The following is a 19169-nucleotide window of genomic DNA, read 5'->3' on the forward strand; positions in this document are numbered from 1 at the left end:
TTGTGTTATTTTGTGGAGATGAGATTTCACCATGTTGCCCAGATTGGTCTCAAACTCCTGGGCTAAGTGATCTGCCTGCTTCAGCCTCCCAAAGGGTTGGGATTACAGGCATGAGCCACTGGGCTTGGCCTCACTTACTTGATGGTGCCCTTTGGTGCACAGAAGTTTTTAATTTTGACCAAGTTGTATTGATTGAGATCTTTCGTTGCTTGTGCTTTTACTATTAAGAATCTATTGCCAGCCGGGCGCAGTGGCTCACGCCTGTAATCCCAGCACTTTGGGAGGCCGAGGCGGGTGGATCACAAGGTCAAGAGATAGAGACCATCGGTCAACATGGTGAAACCCCATCTCTACTAAAAATACAAAAAATTAGCTGGGAATGGTGGCGCATGCCTGTAATCCCAGCTACTCAGGAGGCTGAGGCAGGAGAATTGCCTGAACCCAGGAGGCAGAGGTTGCAGTGAGCCGAGATCGCGCCATTGCACTCCAGCCTGGGTAACAAGAGCGAAACTCTGTCTCAAAAAAAAAAAAAGAATCTATTGCCAAATCTGAAGTCGTGACAGTGCACTCCTATTTTGACTTCTAAGACTTTTATGCTTTTAGCTCTTATATTTAGGTTGTTGATCCTTTTTGAGTTAATTTTTGTATATGATATGAAGAAGGGGTTCAGCTTCATTCTTTTGCATGTGATACTCCAGTTGTCCCAGTACCATTTGTTGAAGGAACTATTCTTTTTTAATTTAAAGTCTTAGTAGCCTTGTAAAAAATCAATTGGCCATAGATATTTGGGTTTATTTCTGAACTCTCAGTTCTGTTCCATTGATCAGTACATCTCTTCTTATGCTAGCACTACACTGTTTTGCTTACTGTTCCTTTGTAGTAAGTTTTAGAGTGTGAATCCTACTTTGTTTTCTTTTTCAATGTTATTTTGGCTGTTCAGAGAATATTCTGGGCCCCTTGCATTTCTGTATAAATTTGAGGATTGGCTTTTCCATTTCTACAGAAAAGGCCGTTGAAATTTTGGTAGGGATTGGGTTGTACATTACTTTGGAGAGTACTGCATGTTAACGTTATTATTTTTCAGTCTATGAACACAGGAAGTCTTACCACTTTTTCAGGTCTTCTTTAATTTCTTTCAGCAATGTTATGTAGTTTTTAGTGTACAAGTCTTTCACTTCCTTGGTTAAATTTATTCCTGAGTATTTTATTCCTTTGGAGGTTATTGTAAATGGAATTTTCTTAATTTCCTTTTCAGATTGTTTATTGCTTGTGTTTAGAAGCACAATGGAATTTTATGTGTTGATGTTTTACCCTGCACCTTTAATGAATTCATTTATTAGCCAAAGTTTTTTTGTAGATCTTACGGGTTTTACTATATATAGAATCATGTCTTCTGCAAGTAGAAATAGTTTTACTTCTTCCTTTCCAATTTGGATGTCTTTTAATTTCTTGATTGCCCTGGGTAGGACTCCCAGTATAGTGTTGAAAAGTAGTGGTAAAAGTATGCATCCTTTTCTTGTTCCTCATCTTACGGGGAAGGCTTTGTTTTACACCACTGTGATGTTAGCTGTGGGCTTTTCATAAACGCCCTTGGTCATGTTAAGGAAGTTTCCTTCTGTGCCTAGTTTGCTGAGGTTCTTGTTTGTTTGTTTCAGTCTTAAAAAGATGTTGAATTCTGTCAAATGCTTTTTTTGTCTGTTGAGGTAATTGAGTGGGTTTTTGTTTTGTTTTTTTGAGACGGAGTCTCCCTCTTGTTGCCCAGGCTGGAGTGTAATGGCTCACTGCAATCTCCGCTTCCCAGGTTCAAGTGATTCTCCTGCCTCAGCCTACCAAGTAGCTGGGATTACAGGCATGTGCCACCATGCCCAGCCAATTTTTGTATTTTTAGTAGACACGGGGTTTCTCCATGTTGATCAGGTTGGTCTCGAAACTCTTGACCTCAGGTGATCTGCCTGCCTTGGCCTCCCAAAGTGCTGGGATTACAGGTGTCAGCCAGCTCACCTGACTTTTTTTTTTTTTTGGAGACTTTGTCGTCTAGGCTGGAGTGCAGTGGTGTGATCTTGGCTCACTGCAACCTTTGTCTACCCGGGTAAGGTGATTCTCCTGCCTTAGCCTCCCGAGTAGCTGGGATTAGAGATGCCTGCCAACACACCTGGCTCATTTTTGTATTTTCAGTAGAGACAGGGTTTCACCATTGGCCAGGCTGGTCTCAAACTCCTGACCTCAAGTGATCCACCTGCCTCGGCCTCTCAAAGTGCTGGGATTACAGGCATGAACCACTGCGCCCAGCCCCTGATTGTGTGGGGTTTTTTCTTCACTCTATTAATGTGGTATATTATATTATGTAGTTGATTTTCATGTGTTGAGCCACCCTTGCATTCCTGGGATAAATCAAATTTGGTCTTTTTAATGTGCTCTTGGATTCAGTTTGCTAGTATGTATTTTGTTGAGGATTTTTGTGTTTATATTCATACGGGATATTGATCAGTAGTGCCTTGCTTTGGTATCAGGAAAATACTGGCCTCATAGAATGTGTTAGGAAGCATGCCCTCTATTTTTTGGAAGAGTTTAAGAAGGAGTGCTATTAATTCTAGTCTAACTGTTAGAACTGACCAGTGAAGCCATCTGTTCCTGGGAGAATTTTGTGTATGATTCAATCTCTTTACTTGTTAGAGGTCTGTTGTGATTTTCTTTTTCTTCTGAGTCAGTTTTGATAATCTCTGTGTTTCTAGGAGTTTGCTCATTCCTTCTAGATTTTTAATTTGTTGGTGACGATTGTTCATAGTATTCTTTTTTTTTGAGATGAGGTCTCACTCTGTTCCCCAGGCTGGAGTGCAGTGGGGCCATCTCGGCTCACTGCAACCTCTGCCTCCTGGGGTCAAGTGATTCTTCTGCCTCCTGGGATCAAGCAATTCTCCTGCCTCAGCCTCCCAAGTAGTTGGTACTACAGGAATGCACTACCACGCCAGAGTAATTTTTGTGTATTTTAGTAGAAGTGGGGTTTCACCATGTTGGCCTGGCTGATCTTGAACTCCTGACTTCAAGTTATCCTCCTGCTTCAACCTTCTAAAGTGTTGGGATTACAGGCATGAGCCACCATGCCCAACCCTGTTCATAGTATTCTTTTTATCATAGTATTCTCATACATATTTTTGCCAACACCAATTGTAATATATTCTAACAAAAGCCACTTACATTGTTTTGAAGTAGTTTTTTTTTTTTTGAGTTGGAGTTTCACTCTTGTTGCTCAGGCTGGAGTGCAGTGGTGTGATGTCCTCTCACTACACCCTTCACCTCCTGGTTCAAGCAATTCTTCTGCCTCAGCCTCCTGACTAGCTGAGATTACAGGTGCCTGCCACCATGCCCAGCTAATTTTTTTTGTATTTTTAGTAGAGATGGGGTTTCACCATGTTGACCAGGCTTGTCTCGAACTCCTGATCTCAGGTGATCCTCCTGCCTCAGCCTCCCAAACTGCTGAGATTACAGACATGAGCCACCATGCTTGGCCTTCTTTTTTTTTTTTTTTAATTTAATTTAAAGTTCTTGGATACATGTGCAGGATATGGAGCACATAGGAAAATGTGTGCTATGGTGGTTTGACACACCTATCAAGCCATCACCTAATTGTTAATTAAGCCCAGTATGCATTCGCTGTTTTTCCTGATGCTCTCTCTCCACCACTACCCTGACCCTCAGACAGGCCCCAGTGTGTAGTGTTCTTCTCCCTGTGTCCATGTGTTCTCATTGTTCAGCTCCTACTTATAAGTGAGAACATGTGGTGTTTGATTTTCTGTTCCTGCATTAGTTTGCTGAGGATAATGACTTCCAGCTCCATCCAGGTTCCTGCAAAGGACATGATCTCATTTTTTTTTATGGCTGCACAGTATTCCATGGTGCGTATATACTAAATTTTCTTTATACGGTCTGTCACTGATGGGCATTTGGGTTGATTCTGTCTTTGCTATTGTGAATAGTGCTGCAGTAAACATATGCATGCATGTACCTTTATAATAGAATGATTTATATTCCTTTGAGTAATGGGATTGCTTGGGCAAATGGTATTTCTGGTTCTAGGTCTTTGGGGAATTGCCACACTATCTTCCACAATGGTTGAACTAATTTACATTCCTACCAACAGTGTAAAAGTGTTTCTGTCTCAACCTCACCAACATCTGTTTTTTCTTGACTTTTAAATAACTGCTATTCTTGGCCGGGTGTGGGGGCTTACGCCTGTAATCCCAGCACTTTGGGAGGCTAAGGTGGGCGGATCACTTGAGGTCAAGAGTTTGAGACCAGCCTAGCCAATATGGTGAAATCCCACCTCTACTAAAAATACAAAAATTAGCTGGGTGTGGTGGCATGCACCTGTGATCTCAGCTACTTGAAAGGTTGGGGTGGGAGGATCGCTTGACCCAGGAGTTTGAGGCAGCAGTGAGCTATGAGTGTACCACTGCGCTCCAGCCTGGGTGACAGCGAGACCTGGTCTCACAAAAAAAAAAAAAAAATTCCAGGCATAGTGGCTCACACCTATAATCCCAGCACTTTGGGAGGCTGAGGCAGGTAGATCACTTGAGGTCAGGAGATCAAGACCAGTCTGGCCAACATGGTGAAATCTGTCTCTACTAAAAATACAAAAATTAGCAGGCTAGGCACAGTGGCTCGCATCTGTAATCCCAGCACTTTGGGAGGCCAAGGCAGGTAGATTGCTTGAGGCTAGGAGTTTGAGACCAGCTTGGACAACATGGCAAAACCTTGTCTCTACTAAAAATACAAAAATTAGCTGGGCATGGTGTCAGGTGCCTGTAATCCCAGCTACTTGGGAGGCTGAGGCTTGAGAATCGTCTGAACTTGGGAGGCAGAGGTTGCAATGAGGCAAGATCGCACCACTGCATTCCAGCCTGGGCGACAGAGTGAGACTGTGTCCCAGAAAAAAAAAAAATTAGCTGGGCATGGTGGCGGGCACCTGTAGACTTAGCTACTCAGGAGGCTGAGGCAGGAAACAGGACCACAGGTGCCCGCCATGATGCCTGGATGCTAATTTTTGAATTTTTAGTAGAGACAGAGTTTGATCTTGTCAGCCAGACTGGTCTCGAACTCCTGATCTCAAATGGTCCACCCACCTTGGCCTCCCAAAGTGCTGGGGTTACAGGCATGAGCCACTGTGCCCCGCAACATGTAGTCTGCCAATTCCAACTCTTTTTTATCTTTTTTGAGATCGAGTCTCGCTCTGTTGCCCAGGCTGGAGTGCAATGGCGGAATCTCAGCTCACTTCAACCTCTGCCTCCTGGGTTCAAGTGATACTTGTGCCTCAGTCTCATGAGTAGCTGAAAATACAGGCACCCACCACCATACCCAGCTACTTTTTGTATTTTTTAGTAGAGATGAGGTTTCACCATGTTAGCCATGTGGGTCTTGAACTCTTGATCTCAGGTGATTTACTTGCCTTGGCCTCCCAAAGTGCTGGGATTACAGGTGTGAGCCACCGCACCTGGCTGCCTCATTTCTTACACAATTATTTTAATTACTTTACTCTCCTAAGTTACACCTTTTTTTTTTTTTTTTTGAAATGAGGTCTTGCTCTGTCACCCAGTCTGGTGTATAGTGGTACAAACAAGACTCACCTCAACTTCCTAAGCTCAAGTGATCCGCCTGCCTCAGCCTCTCAAGTAGCTGGGACCACAGGTGTGCACCACCATACCCTGCTAATTAAAAAAAAATTATTTTTTAGAGACAAGAGTCTCACCAGGTTGCCTAGGCTGGTCTTGAATTCCTGGACTCAAGCAATCCACCCACTCTGGCCTCCTAAAATACTTTTAGTAGAGACAGGGTTTCACCATGTTGGCCAGGCTGGTCTTGAACTCTTGATCTCAGGTGATCCACCCGCCTTGGCCTCCCAAAGTGTTGGGATTACAGGCGTGAGCCACCGTGCCCTGCCTACATTTTTATTTATTTATTTTTGAGACAGGGTTTTACTTCTGTTGCCCAGGCTGGAGTGCAGTGGCCCAGTCTTGGCTCAACGCTCAAGCAGTCCTTCTGCCTCAGCCTCCTGAGTAACTGGCACTGCATGAGTGTACCACCATGTCCGGCTAATTTTTGTATTGTTTCTGTAGAGACAGTTTCTCCATGTAGTCCAGGCTGGTCTTCAGCTCCCGAACTCAAAGTGATCTGCCTTCCTTGTCCTCCCAAAGTGATGGGATTACAGGTGTGAGCCACCATGCCTGGTCTTCAATGATAGTAAATTTTAAAATAACATCTTGCTTGAAGAGACTGCAGTGAAACTGATACTCATGTCCCTCCAGTGTTACACATTGTATCAAGTCTTTTGGAACAAATGCCCTTACATAGTAGGAGTGATAAATATGTATGTGCCCTGTGATCTAGTAACCCTACTCTAGGAATGTTTTTTTTTTTTGAGAGGGTATTGTTCTGTCCTCCAGGCTGGATTGCAGAAGCGTGATTATAGGTCACTGCAGCCTTGAACTCCTGGGCCCAAAGGGAGCCTCCTGCCTTAGGCTCCCAAGTAGCAGGGATAACTGGTATGCACTACCATGCCCAGCTAATTTCACAAAAAAATTTTAGAAATGGGGTCTCACTGTGCTTCCAAGGTTGGTCTCAAACTTCTGGCCTCAGGAAATTCTCTCACCTCAGCCTCCCAAGTAGCTGGGATTATAGGTGCAAGCCACCCTGCCTGGCTCCATATACTCTTTGACCCAGCAAATATCAGCTCAGGGTCGATCCAGTCATCTATATTCTCTGTTATTACACATAATGTTTCTCAGATGGGGAACAACAATAATCCAGATTGATAGAGATACAAGCATTGAAACTCTGCTTTCAGTTCTTTTGGGTATATACCTAGAAGTAGAATTGTTAGATCATATGGTAATTGTCTTTTAGTTTTTCAAGGAACTGCCATACTGTTTTCCATAGCAGTGGCACCATTTTACAGTCTCACCAACAATGTACAAGGATTCCAATTTCTTCATTTCTCCACATCCTCACCAACCCTTATTTTTTGTTTTTGTTTTTAACAGTACCCATCCTAATGGGTGTGAGGCAGTATCTCATTGTGGTTTTAATTTGCATTTCCCTAGTAATTGATAATGAGTATTTTTTCATATAGTTTTTGTCCATTTGTATATCTTTTTTGGAGGAATGTCTGTTCAAACCCTTTGCCCATTTTAAATTTATTATTTCTTTCTTTGTTTATTAGATTCAGGGTCTTGCTCAGGCTAGTGTGGAGTGGTGCAAAAATAATTCACTGCAGCCTCAAACTCCTAGGCTCAAACAATTCTTCTGCCTCAGCCTCCCAAGTAGTTGAGACTACAGACTTGCATCACCATGCCTGGCTACCTTTGCCCAGTTTATTTTATTTATTTTTACTTTTAAGTTCTGGGATGCATGTGCAGAACGTGCAGGTTTGTTACATAGGCATATGTGTGCCATGGTGGTTTGCTGTACCTATCAACCTGTCACCTAGGTTTTAAACCCCGCATGCATTAACTATTTGTCCTGATCTGCTCCCTCCCCTCACCCCCCAACCCCCTACAGGCCCCAGTGTGTATTGTTCCCCTCCGTGTCCAGCCCATTTTTAAAATTGGATTGTTTGCTTTTTTGTTGTTGAATTGTAAGAATTCTTTATAGATTCTGAGTTTTAACCCTTAATGAGATACATGATTTTCTGCCATTCATAGGTTATCTTTTTACAATGTCAGTAGTGTTCTTTGATGCACAGAGGTTTTACATTTGATATAGGTCAATTTACCTATTTATAGTTTTTTTGCTTGTGCTTTTGATGTTATATCCAAGAAATCATTGTCACATCCACTGCCATGCAGTTTTCTCCTAAGAGTTTTATATAATAGTTATATCTCTTATTTAAAAAGCATTTTTTTTTTGCAAAAGTGCCAAGAGATAATTTAATCTGAAAAGTACAGTCTTTGCAACAATTGGCACTATAACAATTTGAATATCCATATGTAAAAATAAAAATAAAATGAAACACTGAACCCTTATCTCATTACATATACAAAAGTTAATTCTAAATGAATCATAGTCCTAAATACAAGAGCTAGAATTTTAAAACCTCTAAACAAAAACATGGAAAATTTGTAAATTTATTTTCAAAATTTGACTCACCTTGGGTTTGAAGGAAATACTTTGTCACTGGTAATGCTGTAGGTAGGAGATGAGGCACAGGGAGTAGTAGTATTGTGTAAGTGGGTCCGCACTTACCCACTAGGTATCCAACAATTAAGTTAAATTTCTGATGTTACTCCTGGAGTCAGACCCCACATGTTAAAGGTTCAGTCCCATGAGACTGCCCCTGCTTCTGATATTAGCTGACTACAGACTTGCAGGTCCCCTTGACTTCCTTCTCTTACTCAGTAGTTTACTAGAACAACTTACAGAACTCAGGAAGACAATTACTTTTACTGGTTGTTTATAAAGGATACAACTCAGGAACAGCCAAATGGAAGAGATGCATAGGGCAAGGTTTGGGAAGGGTGTGTGCATGCTTCCATGCCCTCTCTGAGCATACTACATCCTAGCACTTTATGTATTCACCAACCTAGAATCTCTTCAAAACCCCACAGTTCAAGGAGTTTTAATGGAGGTTTAATTACATAGGCAAAATCGATTAAATCATTGGCCATTGGTGGCTATCTAGGGGCCAAAATAGTCACTTCTTTAGCATAAACTCAGGTATAGTTGAAGGAGACTTTTATGAATAACAAAAGATGCTATCATTTAGGATATTCCAAGGGTTTTAGAAACTCTGTGCCAAGGACTGGGACAAAGAACAATGTATATTTTCTGTTATGCCGCAATGAGTGATGGTACAGGAGTTGTTTCCCAAAAGTTTTAAGTGGAATAATCATTTGTACAAATAATCATTTGGAAAAGGATGTGCATAATGAAATTGTATGATTTCACTGTTTCACATAGATTAGTGTTTGCCAGGAGCTGAAGGAAGAGTAGAGAGTGACTGCTAATGGGTATGCAGTTTCTTTTGGGGTGATGAAAATATAGAATTAGATAATCATGATGGTTATACAACTTTGTGAATATACTAAAAACAACTATTCTTTTATTTGACATGCCACCTTTATCAGTATATGAAATGTCTCTGTACTTGGTCTGTTTCTGTACTTTCTGTTATTCCACTGGTCAGATTATCTATATTAGTAACACTTCTATCTGGAGGCTTCAGAGTATGTATTCATGCTTGGTAGGGCTAGTTGTCCCTATGTTCATGGCTATTCTTGCATGTTTTTTATTTTCCATATGAACTTTAATATTTGTCTAACTTCAGAAAATAGCTTGTTGGTATTTTTGCTGGGATTATGTTGAATTTATAAATCAATTTAGGGAGAACTGTCATCTTTATAATGTTCTTTTTTTTATTGCATTTTAGGTTTTGGGGTACATGTGAAGAACATGCAAAATTGTTGCATAGGTACACACATGGCAGTGTGATTTGCTGCCTTCCTCCCCATCACCTATATCTGGCATTTCTCCCCATGCTATCTCTCCTCAACTCCCCACCTTCCGCTGTCCCTCCCCTATTTCCCCCCAACAGACCCCAGTGTGTGATGCACCTCTCCCTGTGTCCATGGGTTCTCATTGTTTAACACCCACCTATGAGTGAGAACATGTGGTGTTTGATTTTCTGTTCTTGTGTCAGTTTGCTGAGAATGATGGTTTCCAGGTTCATCCATGTCCCTGCAAAGGACACGAACTCATCATTTTTGATGGCTGCATAATATTCCATGGTGTATATGTGCCACATTTTCCCTGTTGAGTCTATCATCGATGGGCATTTGGGTTGGTTCCAGGTCTTTGCTATTGTAAACTGTGCTGCAATGAACATTTATGCACATGTGTCCTTACAGTAGAACGGTTTATAATCCTTTGGATATATACCCAGTGATGGGATTGCTGGGTCAAATGGAATTTCTGTTTCTAGGTCCTTGAGGAATCGCCACACTATTTTCCACAATGGTTGAACTAATTTACACTCCCACCAACTGTGTAAAAGTGTTCCTATTTCTCCACATCCTCTACAGCATCTATTGTGTCAGATTTTTTAATGATCGCCATTCTAACTGGCGTGAGATGGTATCTCAATGTAGTTTTGATTTGCATTTCTCTAATGACCAGTGATGATGAACATTTTTTCATATGTTTGTTGGCCTCATGTATGTCTTCTTTTGTAAAGTGGCTGTTCATATCCTTTGCCTACTTTTGAATGGGCTTGTTTGTTTTTTTTCTTGTAAATCTGTTTTAGTTCTTTGTAGATTCTGGATATCAGCCCTTTGTCTGATGGGTAGATTGCAAAAATTTTTTCCCATTTTGTTGGTTGCCGATTCACTCTAATGACCGTTTCTTTTGCTGTGCAGAAGCTGTGGAGTTTGATTAGGTCCCATTTTGTCTATTTTGGCTTTTGTTGCCAATGCTTTTGGTGTTTTGGTCATGAAGTCTTTGCCTAGGCCTATGTCCTGAATATTTTGCCTAGATTTTCTTCTGGGGTTTTTATGGTGTTAGGTCTTATGTTTAAGTCTTTAATCCGTCTGGAGTTAATTTTAGTGTAAGGTGTCAGGAAGGGGTTCAGTTTCTGCTTTCTACACATGGCTAGCCAGTTTTCCAAATACCATTTATTAAACAAGGAATCCTTTCCCCACTGCTTGTTTTTGTGAGGTTTGTCAAAGATCGGATGGTTGTAGATATGTTGTGTTGCCTCCGAGGCCTCTGTTCCATTGGTCTATAGCTCTGTTTTGGTACCAGTACCATGCTGTTTTGATTACTGTAGCCTTGTAGTATAGTTTGAAGTCCGGTAGTGTGATGCCTCCAGCTTTGTTCTTTTTGCTTAGAATTGACTTGGCTATGCAGGCTCTCTTTTGGTTCCATATGAAGCTTAAGGTGGTTTTTTTCCAGTTCTGTGAAGAAGGTCATTGGTAGCTTGATGGGGATAGTGTTGAATCTGTAAATTACTTTGGGCAGTATGGCCATTTTCGTGATATTGATTCTTCCTAACCATGAGCATGGAATGTTTCTCCATCTGTTTGTGTTTCCTCTTATTTCGTTGAGCAGGGATTTGTAGTTCTCCTTGAAAAGGTCCTTTATGTTCCTTGTTAGTTGTATTCCTAGGTATTTTATTCTCTTTGTAGCAATTGTGAATGGCAGTTCATTCTTGATTTGGCTCTCTTTAAGTCTGTTATTGGTATATAGGAATGCTTGTGATTTTTGCACATTGATTTTGTATCCTGAGACTTTGCTGAAGTTGCTTATCAGTGTCAGGAGATTTTGGGCTGAGACGATGGGTCTTCTAGATATACAATTATGTCGTCTGCAAATAGAGACAATTTGACTTCCTCCTTTCCTAGTTGAATACCCTTTATTTCTTTTTCTTACATAATTGCTCTGGCTAGAACTTCCAATACTATATTGAATAGGAGTGGTGAGAGAGGGCATCCTTGTCTAGTGCCAGATTTCAAAGGGAATGCTTTCAGTTTTTGCCCATTCAGTATGATGTTGGCTGTTGGTTTGTCACAAATAGCTTTTATTATTTTGAGATACGTTCCGTCAATATCTTATTGAGTGTTTTTAGCATAAAGGTCTGTTGAATTTTGTCAAAGGCCTTCTCTGCATCAACTGAGATAATCATGTGGTTTTTGTCTTTGGTTCTGTTTATGTGGTGAATTATGTTTATAGACTTGCGTATGTTGAACCAGCTTTGCATTCCTGGGATGAATCCTACTTGATCATGGTGGATAAGCTTTTTTTTTTTTTTTTTTTTTTTTTTTTGAGACAGAGTTTCGCTTTTCTTACCCAGGCTGGAGTGCAATGGCGCGATCTCGGCTCACCGCAACCTCTGCCTCCTGGGTTCAGGCAATTCTCCTCCCTCAGCCTCCTGAGTGGCTGGGATTACAGGCACACGCCACCATGACCAGCTAATTTTTTGTATTTTTAGTAGAGACGGGGTTTCACCATGTTGACCAGGATGGTCTTGATCTCTTGACCTTGTGATTCACCTGCCTCGGCCTCCCAAAGTGCTGGGATTACAGGAGTGAGCCACCGCACCCGGCCTGGATAAGCTTTTTGATGTGCTGTTGCAATCGGTTTGCCAGTATTTTATTGAAGATTTTTGCATCTATGTTCATCATGGATATTGGCCTGAAGTTTTCTTTTCTTGCCGAGTCTCTGCCGGGTTTTGGTATCAGGATGATATTGGTCTCATAAAATGATTTGGGAAGGATTCCCTCTTTTTGGATTATTTGAAATAGTTTCAGAAGGAATGGTACCAGCTCCTCTTTGTATGTCTGTTTAAATTCGGCTCTGAACCCATCTGAACCTGGGCTTTTTGGGGTGGTATGTTAAGGTCTTAAGAACAACAAACATTCGGATTTTAGGAACTTCAATTTAAAAAAAAGAAATCAGATCTCAGGAGCTTCAGTTTAAAAAAAAGAATAACCAATATCTTTGTGTTTGTTCAAGTTGACTTTTGTGTCTCTCAATAGTGTTTTAACATTTTCCTGCTGTTGTTTTTTTATGTTTCTTAGTACCAGTATTTAATCTTTCTTGTTATTGTCAATGAGGTTTTCTCTTCCATTAACTTTTCTATTTATTATATGTTTTTATGACAGCTTTATTAAGATATTCATATAACATATACTTCACTTAAATATTTAAGATGTACAGTTCAGTGGTTTTTTAGTATATTTACAGAATTGTGCAACCATCACTGTAGTCAATTTTAGAACATTGAATATGTTCTAAAATCAATCATTAACATCCAAAGAAACTCATTACCCACTAGCAGTCACTCTCCTTACCCCCATAAATTCTTTACTATTTTTGTTGTTGTTGACTTTAATGGTTTTTTTTTGTTGTTGTTGTTACATAAAAGCTGTTTGTTTGCATCACTTTCTTCAGAGTAACAAAACCCCCTTCAGAGGGCCCTCCTGCCGGGACATCCTGCCTTTGCTCTGAGCTAGGATGCTGTCACGTCTGTGGTGTTGGAATCCAGAGCCCTGTACTTAAGTGTTTTTTTTTTTTTTTTTTTCCAGCTTTTTGTGTCAGTCACATATAGATTTTCTTCTTTCGAGCTCTCACTTCCTACTTCTCCTGATTCAGTAAGTGGAGGGGTGAGAGAGTAAGTTATATACTTAAACAGATGTTTCAATTTATTAGGAAATATTTCAGAGTTTAAAGTATAATATAATATGCCCATCTTAAATTTTAAAAGGGAGAAGAAAAGAGAATTTACATGTATTGCATTCTTGCTAAATGTTAGTCATTGTGTTAAGTTGCTTGTCTTAAAATGGTCTCGTGTGTTTTGGATGATACCTTACTCAATTCATTCCAGTTTTATGACCAGGAAACTGAAGTTCAGTCAGGTTAAATAACTTGTCCAAATTCATATACCTATGAAATGGTAGAGCCAAGGTTTAAATCTAGAGAGTTTTGTTTTGTTGTTTTGATACATGTATAAAAACTCTTTAGTGAAAATGTTTATTTACTGTAGAGTATCTTAAAAGTTCCAAAATCATCTGAGCACAGCGGCTCACACCTGTAATCCCAGCACTTTGGGAAGCTGAGGCAGGCGGATCACAAGGTCAGGAGATTAAGACCAACCTGGCCAACATGGTGTAACCCCATCTCTACTAAAGATACAAAAAAATTAGATGGGTATGGTGGCATACGCCTGTAGTCCCAGCTACTTGGGAGGCTGAGGCAAGAGAATTGCTTGAACCCAGGAGGTGGAGATTGTGGTCAGCCGAGATCACACCATTGCACTATAGCCTGGGTGACAGTGTGAGACTCTGTCTCAAAAAAAAAAGTTCCAAAACCTAGAACTTATAGATATACTTTAATTAAAGCTTGCTGCCTATGACAGCAACATCAGGAGCCTAAAGAGATGTATGTTATTTTCCAGGGGTACTAATGTAATGAAGCAAATATGGTCTTCTTGAGTACTTTTGAGAAAAGGATAAAGTACTTCAGTCTGTTTTATCTATGAAGAGTTTTATCTTTGATCTTCCAGTCTCTTTGGAAAAAGTGAAGGTGTTCAGACAGCCCCTTGTATGAAGGCTTTGTACTTGTGCCTTTTTGGAAATGAATAATCACTCCTTCCTAAAATTGTTTTCTTTTTAAAAAAATTTAATCTAATTTTTTGTTTGTTTATTTGCTTATTTTTTCCTTCCTAAAATTGAAGTTGCAAAATACTGTTACTGCTGCAAACATTCTCAGTAGATAATCTGGCAAGGTTTGTTTACTGTTAAATATTCCTGCAAAGGGATGAATTGTAAAAGTTCTATCCTTATGGGGATTATTTTAATGATTGATCATAAATTAAAAGGCCTCGTGTTATTTTCTAGTGATGTAAAGGGTCTGTTGGTTTCATGTGGGTGTTGTAACCTAGTCTGCTATCAGTTGAGATAGTTCTTGATGGTATGAATGTCAAGAAAAGAGTTTTCACTGTTAATCATAAAAAATTCTTTAAAGAAAAGAGAAATCTCAAATTTTACTACAAGGAAAGTGAGGCCTAGAGAGGGTGAGTGATGTGATAAAGAGCTCATAATTAATGGCAGGGGTAGATTCTACGTCTCCTGTTTCTATAATCCTTTTTGCTAGTAAACCTAGTATGTGTAGAAATAACTAAAATAGCCTTTCAAGGACTGATTTTTCCTTTACTCCATTTTAATCTGCAAATTCCAGATGAAACCCAATTTATATGATTATATCATTTTGTTATTCTATGAATATTTTTTAGAATTATGGATGTGATTTTTATTTTTGTTTTTAATAAACACATTTATTGGGCTAGGCACAGAGGCTCTCACACCTATAATCCCAGCACTTTGGGAGGGTAAGGTGGAAGGATAACTTGAGCCCAGCCTGGGCAACAAAGCAAGGCCCTGTCTCTACCAAAAATGACAGTAAAAAGTAACCAGGAGTGTGGCATGCACCTGTGTTCCAGCTACTCTGGAGGCCAAAGAGAGGATCACTTGAGCCTGGGAGGTTGAGGCTGCAGTTAGCTATGGTCACATCATTACACTCCAGTCTAGGTGTCAGAGTGAGACCCTGTCTCAAAAAAAAAAAAAGTTTTTCAGAGTATAATGTTTCCTGATTATCTTTTTAGAAAATGTGGAACTAAAAAGGAAAAATTACATATACAATTGTATATGTAATAATTATACATATCTGCAGAAATAATCAGATGCATCGAAAAAAACACACACATGCCGCCTGTTTTGTGGAGCTAATGACGTACATTTTATATCCCACTTTTCTCTCAAGATTGTTGTTAACTTTCTTATTTAGTAATTTATACATCTGAGTTTTCTAATTTCTTGTCTTGTTGGTTTTTTTTTTTGACCTTCTTCCTCATAGATCTTGAGCCAGATGATTGTGCATCCATTTACATCTTTAATGTAGATCCACCTCCATCTACTCTAAACACACCACTTTGCTTACCACATCATGGATTACCATCTCACTCTTCTGTTTTGTCACCATCGTTTCAGCTCCAAAGTCACAAAAACTATGAAGGAACTTTTGAGATTCCTGAATCTAAATATATCCCATTAAGTGGCCCAAAACCCTTTGAGTGCCCAAGTATTCAAATTACATCTATCTCCCCTAACTGTCATCAAGAAATAGATGCACATGAAGATGACCTACAGATAAATGACCCAGAAAGGGAATTTTTGGAAAGGCCTTCTAGAGATCATCTCTATCTTCCTCTCGAGCCATCCTACCGGGAGTCTTCTCTTAGTCCTAGTCCTGCCAGCAGCATCTCTTCTAGGAGCTGGTTCTCTGATGCATCTTCTTGTGAATCACTTTCACATATTTATGATGATGTTGACTCAGAGTTGAATGAAGCTGCAGCCCGGTTTACCCTTGGATCCCCTCTGACTTCTCCTGGTGGCTCTCCAGGGGGCTGCCCTGGAGAAGAAACTTGGCATCAACAGTATGGACTTGGACACTCATTATCACCTAGGCAATCTCCTTGCCACTCTCCTAGATCCAGTATCACTGATGAGAATTGGCTGAGCCCCAGGCCAGCCTCAGGACCCTCATCGAGGCCCACATCCCCCTGTGGGAAACGGAGGCACTCCAGTGCTGAAGTTTGTTATGGTGGGTCCCTTTCACCCCATCACTCACCTGTTCCTTCTCCTGGTCACTCCCCCAGGGGAAGTGTGACTGAAGATACCTGGCTCAATGCTTCTGTCCATGGTGGGTCGAGCCTTGGCCCTGCAGTTTTTCCATTTCAGTACTGTGTAGAGACTGACATCCCTCTGAAAACAAGGAAGACTTCTGAAGATCAAGCTGCCATACTACCAGGAAAATTAGAGCTCTGTTCAGATGACCAAGGGAGTTTATCACCATCGCGGGAGACTTCAGTAGATGATGGCCTTGGATCTCAGTATCCTTTAAAGAAAGATTCATCTGGTGATCAGTTTCTTTCAGTTCCTTCACCCTTTACCTGGAGCAAACCAAAGCCTGGCCACACCCCTATATTTCGGTGAGTTGATGGAAATGACTGTTGGTCATTTTTCATGTTTATGGGTCATTGGTGGCATATCAATATATATGACATTATAAATATGTAATGGTTTGACCATTTCTCCTCTTCCTATTCAAAATTTCTACCAGATAACTTAATGTTAATTTTTATTTGCATCTTAAAAGTATTTTTAGTTAGGTTAAATATAATTTTAAAAGTGTATAGCTAATGAATTGTTGGTGATAATAAATTACATTTTAAAATCCTGGCTGGGTTTGGAAGCTCATCCTTTGTAGTCCCAGCACTTAGGAGGCTGAGGCAGGAGGATTGCTTGAGCCCAGGAGTTTGAGTCCACCCTGGGCAACATAGCAAGACTATCTCTACAAAAAAAAAAAAAATTGACCAGGCATATTGGTGTGTGCCTGTAGTCCTAGCTGCTTGGGAGGCTGAGTTGGAGGATTGCTTGAGCACAGGACTTCAAGGATGCAGTGAACCATGATCATGCCATTGTACTCCATCCTGTCTCTACCAAAAAAGAAAAAACTTTATTGCAAAAGTTGGATTATAATATGAATTTAATAACTAAGAAAACTATTTAGGAGCCAGGCATGGTGTCTCATGCCTGTAATCCTATCACTTTGGGAGGCTCTGCTAGGTGAATCACTCGAACCCAGGAGTTCGAGACCAGCCTGGGTGACATGGCAAAACCCTGTCTCTACAAAAAATATAAAAATTAACCAGGGGTAGTGGCACACACTTATAGTCCCAGGTACTAGGGAGGCTGAGGCAGGAGCATCACTTGAGATAGGAGATGGAGGCTGCAGTGAGCCAAGATCGTGCCACTGCACTCCAGCCTGGGTGAAAGCGAGACCCAGTCTGCACCACCCCCCACCAAAAAAAAAAAAAAAAAGAAAAAAATCAGCCTATTAATTGCATTTACATTAATTACATTTACAGAATCAATCTAGTCTATAATTGATTAGAAAAGACAAATTTCATGTATTAAATTCCCACATAGAGTTGTGCCTGTTAGGATTTTTGTTTTGTTTTTCAAGACAGTGTCTTGCTCTGTTGCCCAGGCTGGAGTACAGTGGTGCAATCATAGCTCACTGTAGGCTCAACCTCCCAGACTCAAGCAATCTTTATACCTCAGGCTCCTGAGTATCTGGGACTATAGACATGCACCACCACACTCAATTATTTGAAAAAAATTTTTTTTTTTTTTTGGTAGAGATAGGGTCTTGCTTTTTTGCTCAGGCTAATCTTAAACTCTGGGCCTCAAGCTATCCTCCTTCTCAGCTCTCAAAGAGCCAGGATTACAGGCAGGAGCCACTGTGCCTAGCCAGGGGTCGGTCGGTCCTTCCTTCCTCCCTTCCTCCCTTCCTCCCTTCCTCCCTCCCTCCCTCCCCTCCCCTCCCCTCCCCCTTCCCTCCTCTCCCCCTCCCCTCCTCCTTCCCTCCCCTCCTCCTTCCCCTCCCCTCCCTCTCCCCTCCCCTCCTCTCCCCTCTCCCTTTTTCTTGACAGAGTTTCACTCTGTTGCCCAGGCTGGATTGTAATGGCACAATCTCAGCTCACTGCAAGCCCCACCTTCCCGGTTCAAGAGGTTCTCCTGCCTCAGTATCCAGAGTAGCTGGGATTAGAGGTGCCCACCACCATGCCCAGCTAATTTTTGAATAAGTAGAGAGGCGATTTTGCCATGTTGGCCAGGCTGGTCTCGAACTCCTGACCTCAGGTCATCCGCCCGCCTTGGCTTCCGAAAGTGCTGGGATTACAGGCATGAGCCACCACACCTGGCCAATGCTTTTTCGTTAGTGTGAATCTTTATTTCTCAATCCTGATCTTTAGAAAAATAGAATTATGGTAATGAGGATACCTTTGAACCCATCACTTTGCTTCTGAAATTTATCTTAATTTTTCTAGTGTTTTGCTTAAGCCTGCAAAACAAATACAAAAGTAACTGAGAGTTGAAGTTGGACTTTTCAGACTAATAAAAATTAATATCTTTGAATTTCACAGGAGTTGGACTTAAAGCTAGGCTGAAGACGTGGAAGGAAACAATGAAATAATTTAGAAATTTTATTTGACCTGTAGACATATAAAGTTTTTCTTTTATAATCCATATTTTTAATATTAATATATCAAAATGAACTTTTGGGCCTTTAAGCAGTTTAAATTGTTTTATTGATAAAGTTAAGAAAAGTAACATTTAGAGATGCTGGAGTGACAGGCTATTTTCCAGCCAAACATGTACTGAAATTAAATTTTTGCTTCAAATTTTGCAGTATGTGGCTGAACAGAAGCAATTTTTCAGAGAGACAGGGAAGGGTGCAATAGGTAGGAAGTAGGGGAAGGAGGGAGGGAGGAAGTGTGTGAAGTGATAAATTCAATAGGTTGACATCCACAGATGTGTACCAGAGAGGGAGAGAGACATCCTGACAGAGAGAGAGAGAGAGAGATATTTGGATATGTGGAAAGATACTTATACAGATAAACAGAAATGTGCCTCTTAGTTTTAAAAAAATTGAATTATTATTTTTTGATTATTTTTGTTAATTACATACACATAGTTGAGAAACATTTATAGTTTTACAAATTATTAGAATTTGTCTTTTTTTAAAAAAAGGGAAATCAAAATGAAGATAAGATAGATTTTTAA

At 40.5% G+C, this 19169-nt stretch overlaps 1 protein-coding gene across 8 annotated transcripts in view; it reads left to right on the forward strand.

The window, feature by feature from the left end:
- NFATC3 (nuclear factor of activated T cells 3) overlaps positions 1-19169 on the forward strand; it is a 150047-nt gene that overhangs the window by 21155 nt on the left and 109723 nt on the right. For all 8 annotated transcript variants that reach the window (XM_012437341.2, XM_012437342.2, XM_012437343.2 and 5 more), the window contains exon 2: positions 15397-16531. In XM_012437341.2, the coding sequence (XP_012292764.1) occupies positions 15397-16531 (1135 nt within the window). The remainder of the gene's footprint in view (positions 1-15396; positions 16532-19169) is intronic.

The sequence above is a fragment of the Aotus nancymaae genome, unplaced genomic scaffold (assembly GCF_030222135.1).
Source record: "Aotus nancymaae isolate 86718 unplaced genomic scaffold, 86718_ANA_hifiasm-v0.15.2.pri h1tg000030l, whole genome shotgun sequence".
In the NCBI taxonomy this organism is placed as follows: domain Eukaryota; kingdom Metazoa; phylum Chordata; class Mammalia; order Primates; family Aotidae; genus Aotus; species Aotus nancymaae.